Source organism: Orbicella faveolata, unplaced genomic scaffold, assembly GCF_042242905.1.
Source record: "Orbicella faveolata isolate gen_17 unplaced genomic scaffold, um_ofav_v1 contig_48, whole genome shotgun sequence".
Taxonomy (NCBI): domain Eukaryota; kingdom Metazoa; phylum Cnidaria; class Anthozoa; order Scleractinia; family Merulinidae; genus Orbicella; species Orbicella faveolata.
The window spans coordinates 12,686,032-12,707,328 of record NW_028301578.1 but is presented as its reverse complement, the minus strand read 5'-3'; the positions used below and the strand labels follow the sequence as shown (position 1 = coordinate 12,707,328).

At 39.0% G+C, this 21,297-nt stretch overlaps 1 protein-coding gene and 1 pseudogene across 2 annotated transcripts; both read right to left on the bottom strand.

Annotated features, from left to right (window-relative positions):
- Positions 1-883: 883 nt before the first annotated feature.
- On the bottom strand, positions 884-4,613 carry LOC149096591 (uncharacterized; annotated as a pseudogene).
- Positions 4,614-9,190: 4,577 nt separating this feature from the next.
- Positions 9,191-18,523, bottom strand: LOC110069765 (uncharacterized). 2 transcript variants are annotated; one of them, XM_089281567.1, is made up of 4 exons: positions 18,455-18,523; positions 16,246-16,395; positions 15,550-15,713; positions 9,191-10,317 (listed from the first exon to the last, which is right to left on the bottom strand). In XM_089281567.1, exons 2-4 carry the CDS (start codon positions 16,302-16,304, stop codon positions 9,425-9,427), a joined length of 1,116 nt encoding a protein of 371 aa, XP_089137693.1. In that variant the 5' UTR covers positions 16,305-16,395; positions 18,455-18,523; the 3' UTR covers positions 9,191-9,424. The 2 variants fall into 2 exon arrangements, with proteins under 2 accessions (XP_089137693.1, XP_089137692.1); XM_089281566.1 differs by lacking the exon at positions 18,455-18,523 and adding an exon at positions 16,477-16,574.
- Between the last annotated feature and the right edge of the window lie 2,774 nt (positions 18,524-21,297).

The following is a 21,297-nucleotide window of genomic DNA, read 5'->3' as shown; positions in this document are numbered from 1 at the left end:
CAACATTCCAACCTCGTTGTCAGGATCCGTCTTCTTCCAGAAGATAGGAAAAAGAGAGATCCTGGAAACAAGTCTGGTAAAATTCCTCAAATGAACATGAACTTCATAAGTGTCACTGATGAGGTGATACTGCAAAGCCAAGATATAATGATTTTGAAGGGAACAACTTTTTTGTTAAGGTTAGCGCTTTCAATGGCCTATATATGTCTCGAGCTGTTCTGCTATCTGTAGTCAAGTACAATCTTGTTGATAAGGATACTAAAACAATTCTAACGTTCATTCAAAGTTCCCAAGTCGAATCAAAAGGTTACTACTGGCTTTTTTTGCCATGCCAGGCCCAACCGAACAACTTCAGGGCAACTAATAAACGCAAAAAGTTCCTTGATTGGTAAATATGGCGATGCAGCTGTAAAAATAGGTTTGTGAGACAACATTTTTCGGAAAAACGCTTTAAACACCGAAACCTAAAAAATAGAAAAAAATAGACTGAAAAAAGGAAAAAATATATCTGGAAAGAGAAAGGAAGAAATTAAAATAAAAACAAAATCGAAATGTCTAGCGAGAAACTTGCCGGAAGAAATGACTAGTTCCACCCCAAAACGTAAATGAAAGAAAGTACCTTGTCTGCATGCAGGACTGAAGTAAGAGATGCTTTGGCTCCAATTCACATTCAGTTCAGAGCAGCATTTCGTTTCGCAAGGGATATGACTTCAGTCAACGCATAAGATTTATTCGTTAAAAGCTGAGGGTAAACGGTGAGAGAGGAAGACGAATACAGACTCTCATTGAAGAATGGAATCAATTTACACACTGATTTTCCTTAAACGTAAATTAACAACATTATTAGGTTTTTTAATATGCCTCGCCTGTGTAAGAAAAACCTTTAAACAGCAAGCACTGGAAAACCGTAGGCCCTTGTGCGAAACTTAATTAACAAAAACTGAGCTTTTAACGAATAAAAATATTTCCGTGTGGATTAGCCACACCTTTTAAATGATTTTCTTCGTATTTTCCACATGGATCATGGACAGGCCAATCATCGTCTGTCTTACTATCAAAGTAATATTAAAGGCTGCTGCTAGAGAGATACAGTCCGTAGGAGTACAGCGTCAACGATTTTGGCACCACACCGGCACAATGCTGCGAAACCGGTTCAACCAGTTTACAAGTGATTGACTCCGCCTTGTATTGCGCCAAGCTGCCAGTGCCTTCCTTGCATGCGATCCAGTTGTTGATGCTGCTCTTGATTAGGAATTCTTTGCCAATGGTGCGCCATAAAGCAAAGTTCATGGCGTCGTAATCTGTCTCACTCAGTGGAACTGTTGTAGACACTCGAGTGTTAGCTGAACTGGCTGTCCAGCTTGGACGCGGCGTGACAGCGTTTGCCCCACTTGTGAAACTTGTGTAAGCTGTAAACGGTATAGCTCCAAACTAGTGTCTAACCCCCACCGTCCGTCTCTTGGTCGCAAAAGGCCTGGAATGCGTTACGATTCGAACCACCATCTGGATCTATCCAACAGACCCCTGACACAAGTGATGGCGCTTTGTGTTTCAGGTCCTCGCAGTTCAACGCTGGGTTTTTGTTACTTTGTCCTGTGTTCAGAGTCGATAGGAGAAGGAATCAACAACTCAAGCCTTAAGAGCAGCTTCGCCTAAATATCAACTAGACTTGGAAATAGCGAAAAAATCGAATTTCTTCAAACTCGCCCAGAATGAAGCCCTACGGGCACTAGTTACAAAAATATCGTTTTAAGTTCGATAAATCAAAAATTATTTTTTTCCGCAATTTTTTCGTTTCGATGCCCCAAATCGGCCAAAGTCCATCGAAAATAAGCGGCATATTCAGAGGCTCGTAAACTCAAAAGTAAAAATCTTCATTACAAACTGACTGCACGTCGTATTTGTACTTCCTTTTTTGTCTATTTAGAGCTAAATAGATCGTGATTTGATTAGAACTTAAATATTTGACGAATTTCCTAAATTAACGACCCAAGACAGCTTTACAAGAGGTCTACATTTAGCCTATTTTCAAATGCTAAAAAGGCGTTCTGGTACACGGCTTTTCCCAAAACGACTAGTTTGGTGTGAAAGAGCATTCTTTCTTCTTCAAATTAGTGAAATAAAATTTTTGGGTAAATAAAATCGCGAGCGCTGAGATAGCGAACTAAATGCAGCACTTCTTCCTGAAAACGTGACCTTTGACCCGAACGTAACGAAACCGATTACTGCGAGAAAACCCGGAAGAAAAGCAAATGCTTCGTTATTTTGAAACAATTTCTAGTGATATCTCTCCGAAACCATGATTGCAAGAACTATTTCCAGATATGAAATCTTACAGGGTCAAAAAAGGAGCTAAAGGGCGCATTTTGACACAATAACTTTGTTTGCTGAGAATTGAAGTTAATGACCGTTAACGAATTCCAGTGAAATTTGCAAACTTGAAGTATGTTAGCCGATACTTACCTGAATATTTGTATTAATAGAAGAGTCATCTTCTTGGATTAACCTTCAAAAGAAGCAGGATCCAGATTTGAAAACCTCTAAAAGAAGAAATGTTTAATGTTCCGTGACCCGCCCGCCGCTATAAATTAGCTTAAATTCCATGCACATGCCGACCGCATGTTTGTCGTAAAACCAACTGAACTCCAATGACAGTTTCCATGGGCAACCCCAAAATAAACAATCCCCAAAAATGTAAAGTGAAATTGGCTGTCTTCATGAACAGTTAGAAGCTAGAGTCAAGTTCCATTACCCTTAAAAAGTGCTTGAATTTATTTGTTTGCGTCGACTTTGTCTACTACTCTCACGTTCGAATGCCGCGAATCGGTCACGCCAAAACAGTGCAGACTGCAGACACTTGTTTGGGCTTTTCATTGTGACTCCTTTTTTTGGGTCTAGTTACAAAATAGTGTTAAATATATCTGAAAGTTTGTCATTTATCCACAGGCTGCACAAGCGCAGTATTTGACTTTTGATTCAATAGACAAACGCGTACAAGACTTTGTATGGGAAACTTATTCAGTCTGCACGGTCTGCAGTGTTTTGGCGTGACCGATACTACGCAGTATTCGAACGTGACAGTGACTACTGAGTGAACAAAGTAGAATCAAGCACTTTTAAAAGGTAATGGAACTTGACTCTAGCTTCTAACTGTTCATGAAGACAGCCAATTTCACTTTACATTTTTGGGGATTGTTTATTTTGGGGTTGCCCATGGAAACTGTCATTGGAGTTCAGTTGGTTTTACGACAAACATGCGGTCGGCATGTGCATGGAATTTAAGCTAATTTACAGCGGCGGGCAGGTCACGGAACATTAAACATTTCTTCTTTTAGAGGTTTTCAAATCTGGATCCTGCTTCTTTTGAAGGTTCATCCAAGAAGACGACTCTTCTATTAATACAAATATTCAGGTAAGTATCGGCTAACATACTTCAAGTTTGCAAATTTCACTGGAATTCGTTAACGGTCATTAACTTCAATTCTCAGCAAACAAAGTTATTGTGTCAAAATGCGCCCTTTAGCTCCTTTTTTGACCCTGTAAGATTTCATATCTGGAAATAGTTCTTGCAATCATGGTTTCGGAGAGATATCACTAGAAATTGTTTCAAAATAACGAAGCATTTGCTTTTCTTCCGGGTTTTCTCGCAGTAATCGGTTTCGTTACGTTCGGGTCAAAGGTCACGTTTTCAGGAAGAAGTGCTGCATTTAGTTCGCTATCTCAGCGCTCGCGATTTTATTTACCCAAAAATTTTATTTCACTAATTTGAAGAAGAAAGAATGCTCTTTCACACCAAACTAGTCGTTTTGGGAAAAGCCGTGTACCAGAACGCCTTTTTAGCATTTGAAAATAGGCTAAATGTAGACCTCTTGTAAAGCTGTCTTGGGTCGTTAATTTAGGAAATTCGTCAAATATTTAAGTTCTAATCAAATCACGATCTATTTAGCTCTAAATAGACAAAAAAGGAAGTACAAATACGACGTGCAGTCAGTTTGTAATGAAGATTTTTACTTTTGAGTTTACGAGCCTCTGAATATGCCGCTTATTTTCAATGGACTTTGGCCGATTTGGGGCATCGAAACGAAAAAATTGCGGAAAAAAATAATTTTTGATTTATCGAACTTAAAACGATATTTTTGTAACTAGTGCCCGTAGGGCTTCATTCTGGGCGAGTTTGAAGAAATTCGATTTTTTCGCTATTTCCAAGTCTAGTTGATATTTAGGCGAAGCTGCTCTTAAAATGCCTAGGAAATTAGAAATAGTTGCTGCTTATTTGAAAGGCTTTTCCAAATAAAGAAGAATAGTGTTTTCCCTTTTGGAGTATCTTCTTTAGTTTCAGAGATATTTACGTTGTTGTATTATGCAAATGAGGAAAAGTGATCAAGATCACCGTGATTCATGCCATGAAAAGAGTTTCATCAAGGAATTACCTATTGTACTCGGTCCGTCACTCGGTTCTGCAAGGTGATAAGAGCCATTGATCAGCCGCTTGATAATCTCGTTCTTGCAGAGGAGTACAGCCTTGTAAAGGTAAAGACTACCTTTTTCATCCATGTCCAACACACACATCTTGTTGCTCTTCTGCTCCAGACCCCTGATTGTTTTAAAAGACAACACAGTATGATGTAATAATAGTTTCTCTTTCGGCTTCAAAAGATTTTGAGATTATATAAGACTGAAAGAAATATGCAAAACTGAGTTTTAGAGATCAATAATGAAATTACTTTAAAAACATAAGACTGTTTTAATGATTCTAAGAATGGCCGTTTATGTCTAACGCCACTATAATTAGCGCAGCTCAAGGCCCAAATTTAGTTGAGATCGGAACAGACACCTTCGCTGCTTTTCCTTAAGGAATGACAATATACTTCAGTTCTCTCGTATATATCAGATACGACCAAACAAGCTTTAAAGTAACGAAAGACGAGATGCTACTTTTAAAGTGGGCTATCAGTCAGCAAACTGAGTTGACGTGGGATTGAGTTGCCTTTCCATGAATCATTTTAACTGGACTAAGAGACGCTGTTATCCCTGCAACTCAGTTTCTGTCTTTCCTGGCTGTTGAGAAACTGCTGGAGAAGAAAAACAAAGCCAAACCAACATGGAGAAGCATTTTGGAGATACGCATTCGTACAAATACCCAGACTGATCAACTTATTGTGGCGTCCGTGATACAGCTGGGACGTGCCAAGGCAGCTCAGCTGAAGCAAACTAGTGTTAAAGGAAGTCAGTTAGAATATTCCTGAATGGTTGGCAGCTTAGAACTGTCATGAGACGCCGGTATTTATCAGCCAGTTTGGAGGTTTATTCAATCAGAAGGCGGTAAATAAGATCCTGCTTGTCAAAGGGCAGACCTGGAGTTTTGTCTCATGATTCACATGACCAGCTTTCCTGGTGCCATTTGCGAAATAAGTCTATAAATATTGTATTGCACTGGAACTTATCCAGCTTGCACGGTAGCTGAGTTCATCCATGACAAACAATTTTTTATCAAGTCAATATTTAGTGTTTAAAATAGGAAATAAATATAGGAATAATAAGAAATAGGAATAAATTTGAATAAATAGGAATAAATAGGAATAATTTTTGCATTTTTCGTTACAAATACTCAGGGTGGCCGACTCTATAAGCTATACTGAACTTGTGGAAGTGTTTGGGACACTTCGCTTGAAGCGGACTAAAACAACAGTATTCCTGAATGGCTGGCAGCATAGAACTATCATGAGACACCCGTATTTATTAGTTCGGAGGTTTATCCAATCAGACGGCGGTAAATAACGATCCTGGGCGTTAAAGGGCAGACATGGAGTTTTGTCTCATGATTCACATCAAGTCTGTAAGTATTGTATTGCACTGGAACTTATCCAGCCAGCAAGGTTAGCTGAGTTTGTCCATGACAAACAATTATTTTTATCAAGTCGATCTTTAGTGTTTCAGGTTTTTTCAAGACTACGGGAAGCGTTTGTCAAAAAAAAAAAAACTGAGTTATAATGACCCGGCAATATTCGAACCTTGTACCCAGGATCTCTCCTCTTCCAGGAGGTAGGAAAAAGAGAGATCCTGGAAACGAGGTTGACAACATCCCTGCTGACGAGATTCTCAAGTATCACTGATCGTGTGACATTGATACTGAAGACCTTCAGCTGAGATGTATACGGTGTGCGTATGAAATTTTTCCCGAACATCCGATCTTCGGAAAGGTCTGGTATATAGTTCTAAAGCGTAACATAGACATGTTTTGAAGGGGTATCGAATCAGGTCCCATTCAATTTAAAAGTGCTCGCAAAATTTGGCCTTGCTCGAATTGCTCGAAAAAATTAGATGAGTGCTCGCTTGCTCGTGCTCGCGAAATTTTTGCCACTGCTCGCGTGCTCGGATTTTCGTTAATATGTGCTCAATTCCTGTATGGCAAAACTGGGTTGGGACTGATGCATGCTCGCGCCATGAATTTTTCTGGAAACATGCTTTCTCGTTTTGCCGACGTTTTATTGAATTTGACGCACGTAACAATTCTTCGCGAAAGGTACCAGGCAAGGTAGAACGAAATCTAGACACATGAAGACATGTGGAGTATTACTATTACTCAGATTACTATTCGATCTTCAGAGCGTGTCAGAGCTGAATGGCTTCAATAGGCCGATTCCGATATGTTAAAATTCTAACTTGGCTCCGAGGCTTACGGAGAATAAAACAAAAGAAATTAAATATTCATCCCTCATCCTCGATGCGATGTCTTTTGTTTTATTCCCCTAAGCCTCGGAGCCAAGTCAGAATTTTAATATATCGGAATTGGCCCATTGGTTAGACCCTAGAAGACTCCAAATAAAGCTTCCGTTGTGTTGATCTATTTCAGTCAGTCAGCGGGAAACCAGTTTGCAGATCATCAAAACCGAAGCCCGAAATACTTGTTCCACTAAATGCCACGTTGTTTACATTTCCTAAGAATAATATAACCAAAAAGGCTTTCCACGTCACGACACGTGAAAGTCTGGTAACTTTTAGCTTCTTCTCGTGATGTGTTCACAACGTTGATTAGAAAGCTTTAGATCTCCTTGAGCGTCCACCTAGTGTACCAAGCTCACACGAAGCTACCTGACGTAATGGCCGTGAGCTGCTGGGATCAGTGGTTGACAGCCAGCCGAGATTACTTGGCGCAAAACGTTTCCTTTTAATGAAAGAGAGATTTCTCCTAGCGGAAAATTTACGAAGTGCTCCCAGCTCGCAATCTGTATTTTCTACAGTGCTCGCTGGTCGCAAGACAAATTTGACCACTGCCCTTACTCGCAAAAATAAACGCACTGCTCGCGTGCTCGCAAATACTTTTTTTAAAGATGTTCTACATCTGAGTTAATTTCAAAGCCAACATAATGATTTTGAAAGGCACAACTTTCTTATTAAGGTTAGCGCTTTCAATCGTGTGTGTCTCGACCTGTTCTGCGATCTCTGGTCAAGTACAATCTTGTTGATAAAGATACTAAAACAATTATAACGTTCATTAAAAATTAGCGATAGAAATTTTACACAACGTTTCGATGTCATCATGACATCATTATCAAGTGACAAGAAAATAACGGTTCAACAGTGTTATATATGCGGTGAGAGGTGTGATTGTTCATTAACATATTTGTTTAAACAAATAGTTTCGCGCGGATGGAATCCGATTGCGTGTTCAGGCTAGGTTTCTTCTTTCTAATAAACAGAATTTCGTAAATCAAACAATCCAGTTTTCCGTTGCATTTCTTTAGGACGTAAAAATTATTGGCCAGGTCGTCGATGTTATAAAGGCCGTGATCGTTCTTTAAATGCTTTCCGATTGCGGAGAACCTGTGTTCATCAATACGTTGGTGCAAATGCAACCGGAAAGCATTTAAAGAACGATCACGGCCTTTATAACATCGACGACCTTGCCAATAATTTTTCCGTCCTATAGAAATGCATCGGAAAACTGGATTGTTTGATTTACGAAATTCTGTTTATTAGAAAGAAGAGACCTGGTCTGAACACGCAATTGGATTCCATCCGCGCGAAACTATTTGTTTAAACAAATATGTTAATGAACAATCACACCTCTCACCGCATATATAACACTGTTGAACCGTTATTTTCTTGTCACTTGATAATGATGTCATGATGACATCGAAACGTTGTGTAAAATTTCTATCGCTCATTTTTATTTTGAAATGTTTATCAAAATTTAATCTCATTCATTAAAAATTCCCAAGTTAAATCAAAAGGTTACTACTGGCTTTTTCTACCATGCCACGCCCATCCGAAAAACTTCAGGGCAACCAATTAACCCAAAAGTTCAAGAAAAAAGTTCGATGATTGGTGAATCAGGCGATATAGCTGTGAAAAGAAAAAGGTTTGTGACTCAACGTTTTTCGGATAAAAGGTTTAAAACCCTCGGACGTACAAGCTAACATATAACCCCACCCCCCAGCCTGTTACAAGGGTGAGGGGGGTGGGGGTGCGGAGTTGATGGAGACTCCCCTCTCGGATTTCGTTCTGTAAGGGCAGAGCGAAATAAATTTAGGTTGATGAGATAGCCCTGAGCTTGCTCTACAAGATGATATCAGTTTTGTTGGTTATAGCGTCATATGACGTCAAACGACGTCAATTGAACCGCCATCTTAGATTTCACTACTTTTTAAAGAGAGTCAAAATATTACGAAGATTAATGCAAAATCAAGCCAGAAGGCTTATGAATGTAAAATTCGCGAATTTCTACAAATAGATGAAGGAAATTGGAAAAGAAGTACAGAATTATGTCAAAAGTTAATTTTTGGCCAAACTTACATGAAATTTGACGGTTGCCATGACAACATCAAAAATCAGCGAAATTATCATATCAAAATTACCGCGAGAATGAGGAAACAGCTACTGTAAGTTTTAGCCCCTTAGGAACTGGTTTTTCAAAAATTTGAAAAAAAAAAAAATAAATAAATAAATAAAAACTTATTAGAGGGTGGCATCCACCCCCTTCTCCATTCCCCTTTACGTCCGAGGGCTAAACACCGAAACCTAAAATAGAGAAGAAGACAGACTTTTAAAAAGGGTAAAATTATATCTGGTAAAAAAAAGAAAGAAAATAAAAACATAAGCGAAATGTCTTGCCTTTTAAAACTACGTGAATTCGGTGTTAGAGGAAGAAGAATACAGACTTACACTAAAGAATGGAATCCCACACCGATTTCCCTTAAACATAAAATCACATATTTATTAATTTTTCAAATCGACATGTGTAATACTATTACCCTATGGCTAATAAAACCAATCACTCTTGAAAGAATTAGTGTTTTTTCATACGCCTCGTCTGTGTAAGCACCTCATTACATAAAACTAAATTAATGAGGCCTCAACTGATAGTTGTGTCCAACTGGAATTGAAACTAAAGAAATCCTGTAACGAATTCAAGTTCGTGTTGCTAGTCAGATATAACTGTAATTTGCACAAGACCGTCATCATTCAGGTTACCACCTGTCACACCAGAATAACAATGACCACCACCGCAGTACGAACCCCCTCCCCCTCCTGCTTGGTTTGAATGGGTGCCGCTTCCTCCTCCAGAGTATCCTCCACCTCCACCTGATGCACCGTTGTCCTCTGATCCCCCTCCCCCACCACCGAATCCTCCAACCGCACCAGGGCGAGGCCCTCCGTTATATCCACTATTCATACCTCCTGCCCGACCTCCAATCCAACCTTGAACACGTGACCCGCCTCTCTCTCCATGTTCTTTTCCTATCCTGTCACACCCTTGGCCATACCAACCCGCACCCACTCCTCCATGGTAACTGGCACCTGCAGTGTTGCATTCACCTGGTTGTCCCCCAGTACCACCCTTCCGTGCTCGGAATGACTCTTTCCCCACACTACTGCTGCCATTTGTTCCACCCTGACCATTCACGCCGTTATATCCACCAGACGCACCCCCTCCCCCTCCGGCGGCTAGTAAAAGGGTATTACTTGTAGTATACACAAAACTACCTCCCCCTCCCCCCGTACCAGCATTGTCCTCAACAGACAGTCCTAGCTCAGCTGCTGTCTGGGTAGTGCTTCGTCCTCCTCTCACCTCCACCGAGTTTCCTCCCCTCTGTCCCACCACAATATTAAGCACTGTTCCTTTAGTTAGTCGAAATATGCCTTGTATCGTTGCACCATAACCACCCTTGTAAGTTCCTGGTCTGTATCCATAGTTGTACGTGTGTGTTCCTCCCCGGGCTCCCCAGGCTTTGATTCTATAGCGAGCGGTTCTTAGAACTGCAAACTTCTGAATGGTGCCATCTCGTCCCCTGCGTCCATTAGTTGTAAACTGAACTATTTGGAATAAATGGAAAAAATAAGAGGAAAATAGCTTTAACGAAAATGTCTGAAGGAGAACAGCGTCCTATCTGCGGAGTTACTGATAACCAAACATTTTAAGCAAAAACGATGGCGACTGGTACATTTACCCATGATTCTTAGCGTTCAAAGAACTTAACAACGCTGCAAAAAAAAGTACAGAAAAGATTTAAGTTTTTTTATTTTATTTCATAAGGGAAAAATATTGCAAAACTATGGCTGTTTTAGTGCTTTATAGGCTGTGTTACATTCGCAAGGCCTTGTGACAAATTGTACAGCTTCTCTCTTTGAAAATCATTACCACTTGCGGCCAAAATTCCTCAGGCTAAGGTAAGGTAGAGACCGCGTTAGTGGCGCATCTTCGGTGTCAGTACCATAAAAGAATTAGGGCAGAAGTTTCATGGGCAGTCGACAAGAGAACATTGACGCCTGGGTTTCTTTGCAAGTCGAGTCATCTGTCGAAGGTACGAAAGTGCCTACTTTTGTTACTTAGCATGCGTTCTACGCATCAAGCAAGGCATGGTTTACACCTGGCGCCCTGGTTTACACGCCAGGCGCGTTCTAGGGTTGAAATTGACAAAATCAATCAAACCTCCTTTTGCGCGCTTCTCGCCCCCAGGATCTCGCGCGGCCATTTTTTTCTCGTGGTTTTCTTTAGCGTCTCGTTTGACGGGCTAAGCGAAGAAGGGACTACTCGTGGTCTATAATTAAAAGGTCTTATTTGCGCATTTAAAATCACAACGCGCTTACAATAACTAAGAGTAAAATCGTAAGAACGAGATCACAAGAGTCCTTGTTCTTTTCTAAAAATCTATAAGAGACTAAACGAAAATACAACATGCACAGGATAGAAGAAAAGAGTGTTCGATCCCTCTCTTATATATCCTGCGCTGTCTTTGTTAGGGTTCCCTAGGATTGGTAACTGTGTGTGATGACTGGAAACTGGCTTAATGTTCTTAAGAATCGAAAAGCAAAGAGTTGCAGGTTCTCCCAGAAAGTTTTGTGTCTGTTTTCACCGGCATTTATTCGAAACTAAACTTGCATCTACACTCCAAAATGATGAAAAGTAATTAGCACACAAAAACAGAGGGCAACAACCTCTGCTGGGCTGGTTACTCTGAGCCACTTTAAAACCTCTATTACCTCGCGGGCGCATGTCAGGTTAACTCGATGAAAACAGGGCAGGATTGTTCGGAAGCCGGTTAACGCTAACCCAGGTTTAAAAGTTGACCGAATTAAAGAGCTTTTTCTTCTACGCAAATGTGTTTTGCTGCTTTGTTTTTATGTATATGGTGACTATTATGGTGATTAATCAAAATAGAAGGCCAAACAATATACAGGAAACCTCACCACAAAGCCACAAAACTCAAATTTTCCTGGGTTAGCTTAATTTGGCTGTGAACAACCCGGCCCAGGAGCTACGCTTTTAGGCTGGCCTAAATCTACATATTACAAAAATTTTAACCGTAAAACACCGGCATCAATAAATTAAGGAATCGTATGTTGATTTCGCTCAGAAAAATAGATAGAGCGAAGAGCTCGCTTATGGAGCTTGAGAAGCTTTTCAAGGTGTGATTTATATGCTTGGCCCCAAGCCTTCAAACCATACGTTAGATAAGGAGTAACAAGGATCGATAAATAGTTAAAAGACTATGTTTTGGCAGAAAACGCCGTAATTTACAAATCATTCCTACAGTTCGGCTCATTCTAATAGCTACTTGGTCAATATGATGTTTCCAAAAAAGATTATTGTCAATTATCACATCTAGATATCTCACAAATTCTTTGCATTCTAGAGCCACATTCATATTTCGATCACTATCGAATATCATAATTTTGGGATGATAAGTAAGTTTTCTCTGAGCTGGTCTGAAGATAACATTTTCTTTTTTTTTGTTTTTTAATATTTAAGATTAATTTAGTAGCCGTCAACCAATCGAATAACTTGCAGAGTTTTTGATTTACAGTCGACTCAGCGTATACGGCATTCGTGTGGTCAGCAAATAAAAACAGTTTAAGTTTGTCAGAGGATTCTTGGATATCGTTGACATAGATTAGGAGAAGTAATCGGCCTAGGACTGAGCCTTTCAGTACACCACAAGTGGTATTTAATTTTTCCGTTCAGATATATCAGAGCGCCAATTTGCGTAGTTTGAGTTCGACCATCCAAGTAAGATGAGAACCACTTATTTATAACACCACGAAAACCATAGTGATCTAACTTGTGCAAAAGAATTTTATGATCGACTGTATCAAAAGAATTTTTGATGTCAATAAATACACCACAAGAGAAAAAGCGCTTGTCCATGTTTTCCTTTATTGTACTAACAGTGTCAAGAATTGCATGCTGTGTTGAATGCGCTTTGCGCAAGCCGTATTGAGATGGAGAAAGTATACCATTTTGCTCAATGAAAGATTTCAATCTGGAGTAGACCAATTTTTCGAAGATCCTATTTAAGTTAGACAGCAAAGAAATACGCCTATAATTGTTTGCATTAGTGTTATCTTCAGCTTTAAAAATAGGAATAATTTTTGCATTTTTAGTTACAAATACTCAGGGTGGCCGACTCTATAAGCTATACTGAACCTCTGGAAGTGTTTGGGACGTGCCAACGCAGTTCGCTTGATGAAGCGGACTAAAACTGAAGTCATCATCAACAATATTCCTGAATGGCTGGCAGCATAGAACTGCCATGAGACACCGGTATTTATTAGTTCGGAGGTTTACCCAATCAGACGGCGGTAAATAACGATCCTGGGCGTTAAAGGGCAGACATGGAATTTTGTCTCATGATTCACATCACGTACTTTCCTGGTGCCATTTGCGAAATAAGTCTGTAAGTATTGTATTGCACTGGAACTTATCCAGCCAGCAACGTTAGCTGAGTTTATCCATGACAAACAATTATTTTTATATCTAGTGTTTCAGGCTTTTTCAAGACGACGGGAAGCGTTTGCCAAGAAAGACTGAGTTATAATCACCCGGCAATATTCGAACCTTGTTCCCAGGATCCCTCCTCTTCCGGGATGATTGGTAACGCTCCTCAAATGCTGACGAGCGTCAAAAGTGTCAACATGCAAGGGCTGCTGAGGAAGCACCATTTAAAAATCGCATGACCCCCCCTCAGCTTACCAATTTTTTCACATGGCCCCCCTTATAGCGGTCATTTTTTGGGATGACCCCCCCCCCAAAAAAAAAAATTGAACAAAAAATATTTAGATTTCAACTTTTTTAATATTTCTCTATTATTCCCCTACTTCACGTTATTGTGCTCACCATGAAGACAATATTTACAATCCCTATACTACAGAGAGCTGTTGTTTAAAAAACAAATCAAAACAGAGAGAAGTCAATTTCGGATCTCCTAGTTATGGCTCGCCCTGAGCGTGTGGCATTTGGCCTCTCATTGGCATCTTCCTCATCTGAATTGATGAATGCAAGAATGACGTCACTTGAGTCATCTTCTCCCCCAGAGTCAATGGCATCACTGTTATACTCATCGTTGTCACTTTCATCCGTTTCACTGCTGTCAGCGCTTGCCCTGTTGTCATTTTGTGTCAATGTCCTGGCATTTCTCAGTGTTGGTTGGCCAGTTCTGAGAGGACTCTTCTGCTGCAAGCATGAATGTCTTACAATTGCCTTTACTTTCTCACTCTTGCTGCTTTTCCAATGCGCAAAATTCCAAAATGCGCAATAATGGCGAAAGCGACGAGTCGTTTAAGAAAAGGTTTACAGCTGAACGATCCAGGCAGTTTGACATCTTACAAGCAAAAGAAGCAATCTTTCTAAGTGCGGATGGCTGTTCAGAACGGGCGAGTGAGTTTTCCATACCAGGAAGCCCAGTGATGGAAGAAAACTGAACTTCTCCATCAAAGAGCACAGAGTAATGGTGGAAAAGTTGAATGTCATATTGAAAGATGTAAAGGAACACGATTCCACACTCTTTCAGTCCAATTGGCTTGCTTTAAAGCAGGGCGAAGAATTTGCCCACAGTTTTAATGTAAAACAGATCGAATGTATAGAAGCTAAGTTGACGAAGGTGACGCAGGACATGGAAGCACTAGAAAATAAGAAGAGCAATTATAACAGCATATTCAAGGGCATACTCAAACAGCACATCAACAAAAGGAGAAGGAAAAAAGAAAACTGCAGAAAGCCAAATGAAAGAAAAAGGAAGCGCACTGAAAACAACGTCCAACGTCCGTGGAATCTGTGTTGGAAACCCGCTAGGAAATGATCTTCCACAATGCCTTGTGTACCCTCCTAGAACGGCCGTCCCGGAAGAGTGTATTAAAGTTGAGGATGTTGCCACGTCGTTATTTAGAAGAAATGGGCCATACATCGCACAGCTCTTGGAAGGGAATTATTTCACCAATGCTGCAAGAAGCAGAATCACCACAAACCTTGAGCAGGAAGTCAGAGATTATGTTTACACCTTCGTGTACCCTGAAGAGTACACTCTGACGGAAAGCATTGCTGCTTCTTGCAACATTGGTGAAAGAGACTCCCATAGTAGCACAGGCGGCGACGAAGAACTCGACGACACCGAAGATGAAGATGAGTGCCAGTGAAAGTTGCATTCGAAAATAACAGTGTTAAATACTTCTTTTCAGTAGCTACAAATGCTTTTTGTCGCCAAACGTTTTTTTAATGCAAAAGGAAAGTTTGTAATAAATTTGTATCCTGCCTTCTATGTTTATTCTATAGCAATTTTTTTGATATTCAAACATTATACCATTTTAAAGTTTTGCTAAAATATTTCACGTGACCCCCCCTTTTTCCCTTATTTTTTTGGGATGCCCCCCCCCTCGAAAGCCATTTTTTTTCGCATGGCCCCCCCCCAAATCCCACCAGCCCCCCCTACCTTATAAAAAATGAACGGTCCCTAAAGCCTTAAATTCACTTCTTAATTTTACAAGATTTTTGCCGCAAACTGGATCTCTTTCAAGCACTGTCGTCAAAATGACCTCCGTCTCCTCCGCCCTCCCGGTACATCGCCAAGATCTCAGTCGGAAAAGGACTCAGAGATAAATGATTAAGCCCTCCTGCAGGTGACCCACAGAAAATATTCTATGAAAAATCTATGGATTATTTCATCATAACTTAATGATACATTAGCAAAAAATATGAAACAATCATTTCAAGAGTAAGCTGCTTGCATTGAAGATCACATTCATGCCATGAAAAGAGTTTTATCAATGAATTACCTGTTGTACTCGGTCCGTCACTCGGTTCTGCAAGGTGATAAGATCCATTGATCAGTCGCTTGATAATCTCGTTTTTGCAGAGTAGTGCAAACTTGTAAAGGTAAAGATTGCCTTTTTCATCCATGTCCAACACACACATTTTGTTCCTCTTCTGCTCCAAACCCCTGATGGTTTAAAAAGACAATACAGCATAATGTACTATTAGTTCCTTTTTCGGCTTCAAGCGATTTGGAGATTATATACGACTGAATGAAACATGCCCTGCTCAGTGAAAAACTGAATTATATAGAACAATAAAATTCCTTTAAAAAAGTAGGACTTGGGAAGTCAGCTACTTCATACTACTGCTACGACTGATGTTACGATTCTAAAAGTGGCCGCTGTAAAATAAAATATGATATTAAGTATTTTTAAAACGTTTTACCTTCGGAAAGTGACGGACGTGCTAGAGGATTAAAGGCTCAAGGTTAAAAATGACAAATGCACGGCTTCAGGAATACCAGTTGGACATTTTTAAGCACAGCCCAAGAATTGAATTTGGGTCTACCGCGAAAGGAGTCTTGCTCTAATGCAATTGCAACCCACTGTCGATGTCGAAGTTTTCGAGTAACGCGGTTAGAAGGAAAAGTTTTTACAAAAAAGCAATTCCAGTTGTAAACGAGTTAGATAATTATAGAGCCATCTGATTTATCTTACCTCGGTGTTAAAGCACTGATGGAGAGTAAAACCAAAGCGAAGCTCACGTGGAAGAACATCAGTTTTGGAGGTACGTTGAAACAGTAAAACTTGAGGAAGTTCGGTTGATTGGCTCGGCACGAAAAGTCTCTGCTCAGTACAGCTGAAAAACTAAAAAAAGGAAGGAATAATGCAATTTAAGGAAAAAACTAAAACTTATAACACAGAAGCCGGAGCTTGTTAAATACTTACTGCTCCTTTTTCAAAACGGATTGTGCCTCTTGTTGAAAAGCTGCTTAATCTTATGTGTTTGATGGTTTGTTTAGTACTGGTCGATTCTGGATTTATCTAATGGTATATCAATACTTCATTAATTAGTGTTAATGGGCATGGCACGTTTTGTTTTCTTAGCAAAGCACAATTGATTAAAGTTGCTTTTAAGTTTGATTCGGCCTGAATCAACAAAACTGACACCGCAGAATTCAGATCAAATAACTAGTGATGTTATAATTATATTCTTTGAAGGAAGTAACCCTGGAAGAGGTTTTTTCGTAAACACGAAATTTTTTAACAAATAACTATTTTTTGTAGAATTTCGGAAAACATGAATGTTTGTTGAAGATCGATTTAGAGCAAAACAAAAATCTTTGTCCCTTGTAAAAAACTGAGCTGTGATAATTTGGGCAATAAATAAAATAAGCTTTCAGAACTTCTTTATTTATCAACTGTGAGAACAAGACGCCTGTGCAAGTGTATATATCTTGATAAACTCTCTATAAATGCTTTTAACGATGAGCTTAAGTGTTTGTAAATATAACTTTCTGTAAATATAACTTTCTATAACTCTCTGCCCCGAAAATAAAAGAGATCTTAGAGGAAGTTTTATTCAAGTTGGACGTTTTTTTTTTCTTGAGAGAAAATTGCTATTTATATCTTTTCAATTTGTTAGACTATGGTCAAACTTAAAGATATCGCTGTTATCAAAACAAATTAGCAATATATTGATATTTGTTGAAAGGGAATATCATGTTTCATCTTCGCAGATGCTGTGCATGAATTCAGCTGCTGAATGCGAATCAGCACGTCTGCAAAAAATGAATTTCGTTATTCAGAACTGAAAAAGTACAAGTGGTTTCCCCCAGCTCTTTAATACTATAATCCCAGTAAATTTCAGTTAGGCGAGAGTTTCAATTAGCTTTTTTTGCATCGCGTGTTAGTCTTGTAGGAACCAACTGAGGAAGGCTTTTTGTTGATAACACTGATTATAGAAAGTGTAGATCATCAATTAATTATTTGTTTGAGTATTCTGGATGTCAAGTATGATGGCTTTTCGTATCAGCACAAACAGAAAAACTCAAAGTGGCCATTTGTCTTTTGTTTGCTATTATCTTTGTTGAATTCATTAGAAGCAAAAAGGTGCTCAAGCATTTTAAGGATAAAGTAGAATTAAATAGTTAAAAGGGTATGTTTTGGCAGAAAATGCCGTAGTTTACAAATCAATCCTACAGTTCGGCTTATTTTAATAGCTACTTGGTCAATATGATGTTTCCAAGAAAGATTATTGTTAATTATCACATCTAGATTTCTCACAAAGTCTTTACATTCTAGAGCCACATTCTTATTTTGATCATTATCGAATATCATATTTTTGGGATCGTGATAAGTAAGTTTTCTCTGAGCTGGTCTAAAGATAACAATTTTTTTTTCTTTTAATATTTAAGGTTAATTTATTAGGCGTTAACCAATCGAACAACTTGCAGAGTTCTTGATTTACAGTCGACTCAAGGGACTTAAGATTTTTGTCAGCATATACGGCATTCGTGTCATCAGCAAGTAAAAAAAAAAGTTTACGTTTGTCAGAGGATTCTTGGATATCGTTGACATAGATTAGGAGAAGAAATAGGCCTAGGACTGAGCTTTTCGATACACCACAAGTGGTATTTAATTTTTCCGTTTAGATATATCAGAGTTCCAATTTGCGTAGTTTGAGTTCGACCATCCAAGTAAGATGAGAACCAGTTATTCATAATACCACGAAAACCATAATGATCTAGCTTGTGCAAGAGAATTTTATGATTCACCGTATCAAAAGAATTTTTCAGGTCAATAAATACACCACAAGAGAACAAGCGCTTGTCGATGTTTTCCTGTATGGTACTTACAGTGTCAAGAATTGCATACTAAGTTAATGCGCTTTGGGGAAGCCATATTGAGATGGAGAAATACTTACTGCTCCTTGCTCAAAACGTAATGCGTCTCTTGTTGAAAAGCCGCTTAATATTATGTTTTTGATGGTTTGTTTAGTACCGGTCGATTCTTGATTTTTCTAATGGAATATCCATTCTTCATTAATTAGTGTTGATGGGCATGGCACGTTTTGTTTTCTGAGCAAAGCACAATTGATTAAAGTTGCTTTTAAGTTTGATTCGGCCTGAATCAACAAAACTGACACCGCAGAATTCAGATCAAATAACTAGTGACGTTATAATTTTATTCTTTGAAAGAAGTAACCGTGGAAGAGGTTTTTTCGTACACACGAAATTTTTTAACAAATAATTATTTTTGTCCCTAGTGGAAAACTGAATTGTGATAACTTCGGCAATAAATAAAATAAGCTTTCAAAACTTCTTTATTTGCCAACTGTGAGAACAAGACGCCTGTGCAAGTGTATGTATCTAGATAAATCCTCTCTAGATGCTTTCAACGATGAGTTTAAGAGTTTGTAAATATAATTTTCTGTATTTGTGAACTCTTCCCTCCCCGTCCCCCGAAAATAAAAGAGATCTTTAGCCTAGTTCGTCGCCTTCTTTTGCCACACTCAGAGGAATTTATTTTCAAGTTTGACGTTTTTTGTTCTTGAGAAAAAATTGCTACGTTTTTCTCTTCAATTTGGGAGACTATAGTCAAACTTAAATATATCTCTGTTATCAAAACAAATTAGCGATATATTGATATTTGTTGAAAGGGAATGTCATGTTTCATCTTCGCAGATGCTGTGCATGAATTCCGCTGCTGAATGCGAATCACCTTGTCTGCAAAGAATGAATTTTGTTATTCAGAATTGAAAAAGTACAAATGGTTTCCCCAACCTCTTTAATACTATAATCCCAGTAAATTTCAGTCAGGCGCGAGTTTCAATTAGCTTTGTTTGCATCGCGTGTTATTCTTGTAGGAACCAACTGAGGAAGGCTTTTTGTTGGTAACACTGATTATAGAAAGTGTAGATCATCAATTGATTATTTGTTTGAGTATTCTGGATGACAAGTACGATGGCTTTTCGTATCAGCACAAATAGACAAACTCAAAGTGGCCCTTTGTGTTTTGTTTGCTATTATCTTTGTTGAATTTGTTAGAAGCGAAGAGGTACTCAAGCAGTTTAAGGCCTGCGTCAGGAGTAAATACTCTTTTTCTTTGGCCATCGTAGCTTAAGGTGGCTGAACACAGTTTTTGATACCTGTGTTTCATTCACCTTTTCTCTAAAACCCTTGATCTCTCGGTCGTCAAAAATGGCCACAAGCTAGTTAACAACACAAACTTTGGTGTTTTGATGGCTAAGCTGACGTATGTGCCGTTGCCATGGCAACATAAATAAATATAAACAGGCCTTTAAAATCTTTTTTTTTTTTATTTGCAGAAAATCTATTCATTAGATTTTCTTTATAATTTGCATGCAACAAGTTTGTAACGATTCTCACAACTTAACACCATTTTGCTAATAATTTAACAGAGTGATCTTTAATTATCCCTTGTTGAAGATTCACTGGAATATCTAGGATGTCCTTTGTTAAAGTTCAGTTATTTTCAATACTCCAGTTACTTATTTCCTGAAGTATTTTCGTGCCAAATTTTGTGAAATTCTAATGAGTGGTTCTCGAGAAATAGGCGTATTTCCGAGTGTAATTTTCATTCAATCGCAATTTTTTGACTTACTAAGCATGCGCTGCATTTAACTGGGTTCTTTCGGTAAGAAAGAAAAAACTGAGAATTGCTGGGTTCTTTACATCGTTACCCTCTCTAACATATCTTTGTAATAAAAGACTAAAGCCATCAATACGTTGCGTTAAATTATAGAGAAAAATAGCACAGATACTGCGGGTGTTGAGTAAATAAAATGATCGCTCTATTGACGGCATGTTTGTTTTTTGCAATCCTTGTGCGCGCGCTCAATTGCATCAGCAAAAGCGCGTGCGAAAATTGTGTTCGGCCACCTTAATAAGAAATAACACGCACCGCAGTTTGCGTGTTATTTCTTGTTACGGTCAGGAGTGTAAAGTAGAATTATGGTTTGGCAGCTATATCTCTTGTTGTATTTGTTTTACCAAGCTGAACTTTTCCCCGATTATAAAATTCGACGTCCTGCCTTGCCTTAACATATTATTTTGATCACGTGACATGTCACGTGATCGCTTTGTTAAAATTTGGTAAATCGGCGAATTGGCGGCGAATTTTCACTCTGTTGGTCAATAAATGAGCGTTCGCGATGCAAATTTAAATTATCTACCTTGCTACGTTTGGAGTGATCTCCCTTAATTTCGTTTATACAAGATCAGGAGCCATAATCGGGGACGGAGACCGTAAGTCTTGGGATCCGCGCGCACCTATGATATGGGGCAATTTTTCTATTTTTAGAACAAATTGCGCCATCCTGACGTCATGTATCCGCGCGGATCCACGCACATGTCGGGGGCTCTCGCGTGGATGCTGTCACGTTGCGTGATCAAATGGTGAGGGTTGCGAGATTCTCTGGCGTATTTTTCACCGTGACGGTATTGAATAAGGCAGGGAATACGAACCAGGGCGCTTATATGTAGTTTTATGCTCTGAGCTAACGGAAAAGGTGGGTTTTTCAGGGTCGAAAACAAGACTTCAATCTCGCGCTGGGAATGAATAATAAGATCTGCTCGCGCTTGTTGTAAGCTTACGCGTATGTTTTTGCGTTTGTTCTGACTTAAGAATATTGCAAGAAAACTCTGTACTCTGGTATCGAGTAAATTTGTGAGTTTCTCAGACAATGGTTAATCATAACCAAAACCTGTTTTGATGGTTTCTTATTGTTTCTGCTTGTGTGGTGAG

Bases quoted from the DNA above. Each gene is read 5' to 3' on its own strand.
- LOC110069765 (XM_089281567.1), bottom strand. From the start codon at position 16,304: ATGTTCTTCCACGTGAGCTTCGCTTTGGTTTTACTCTCCATCAGTGCT. The intron at 15,714-16,245 runs GTAAGATAAATC...TTAAACCATCAG, and splicing joins ATCAGTGCTTTAACACCGAG to GGGTTTGGAGCAGAAGAGGA. The intron at 10,318-15,549 runs GTAATTCATTGA...TATTCCAAATAG, and splicing joins TGACGGACCGAGTACAACAG to TTCAGTTTACAACTAATGGA.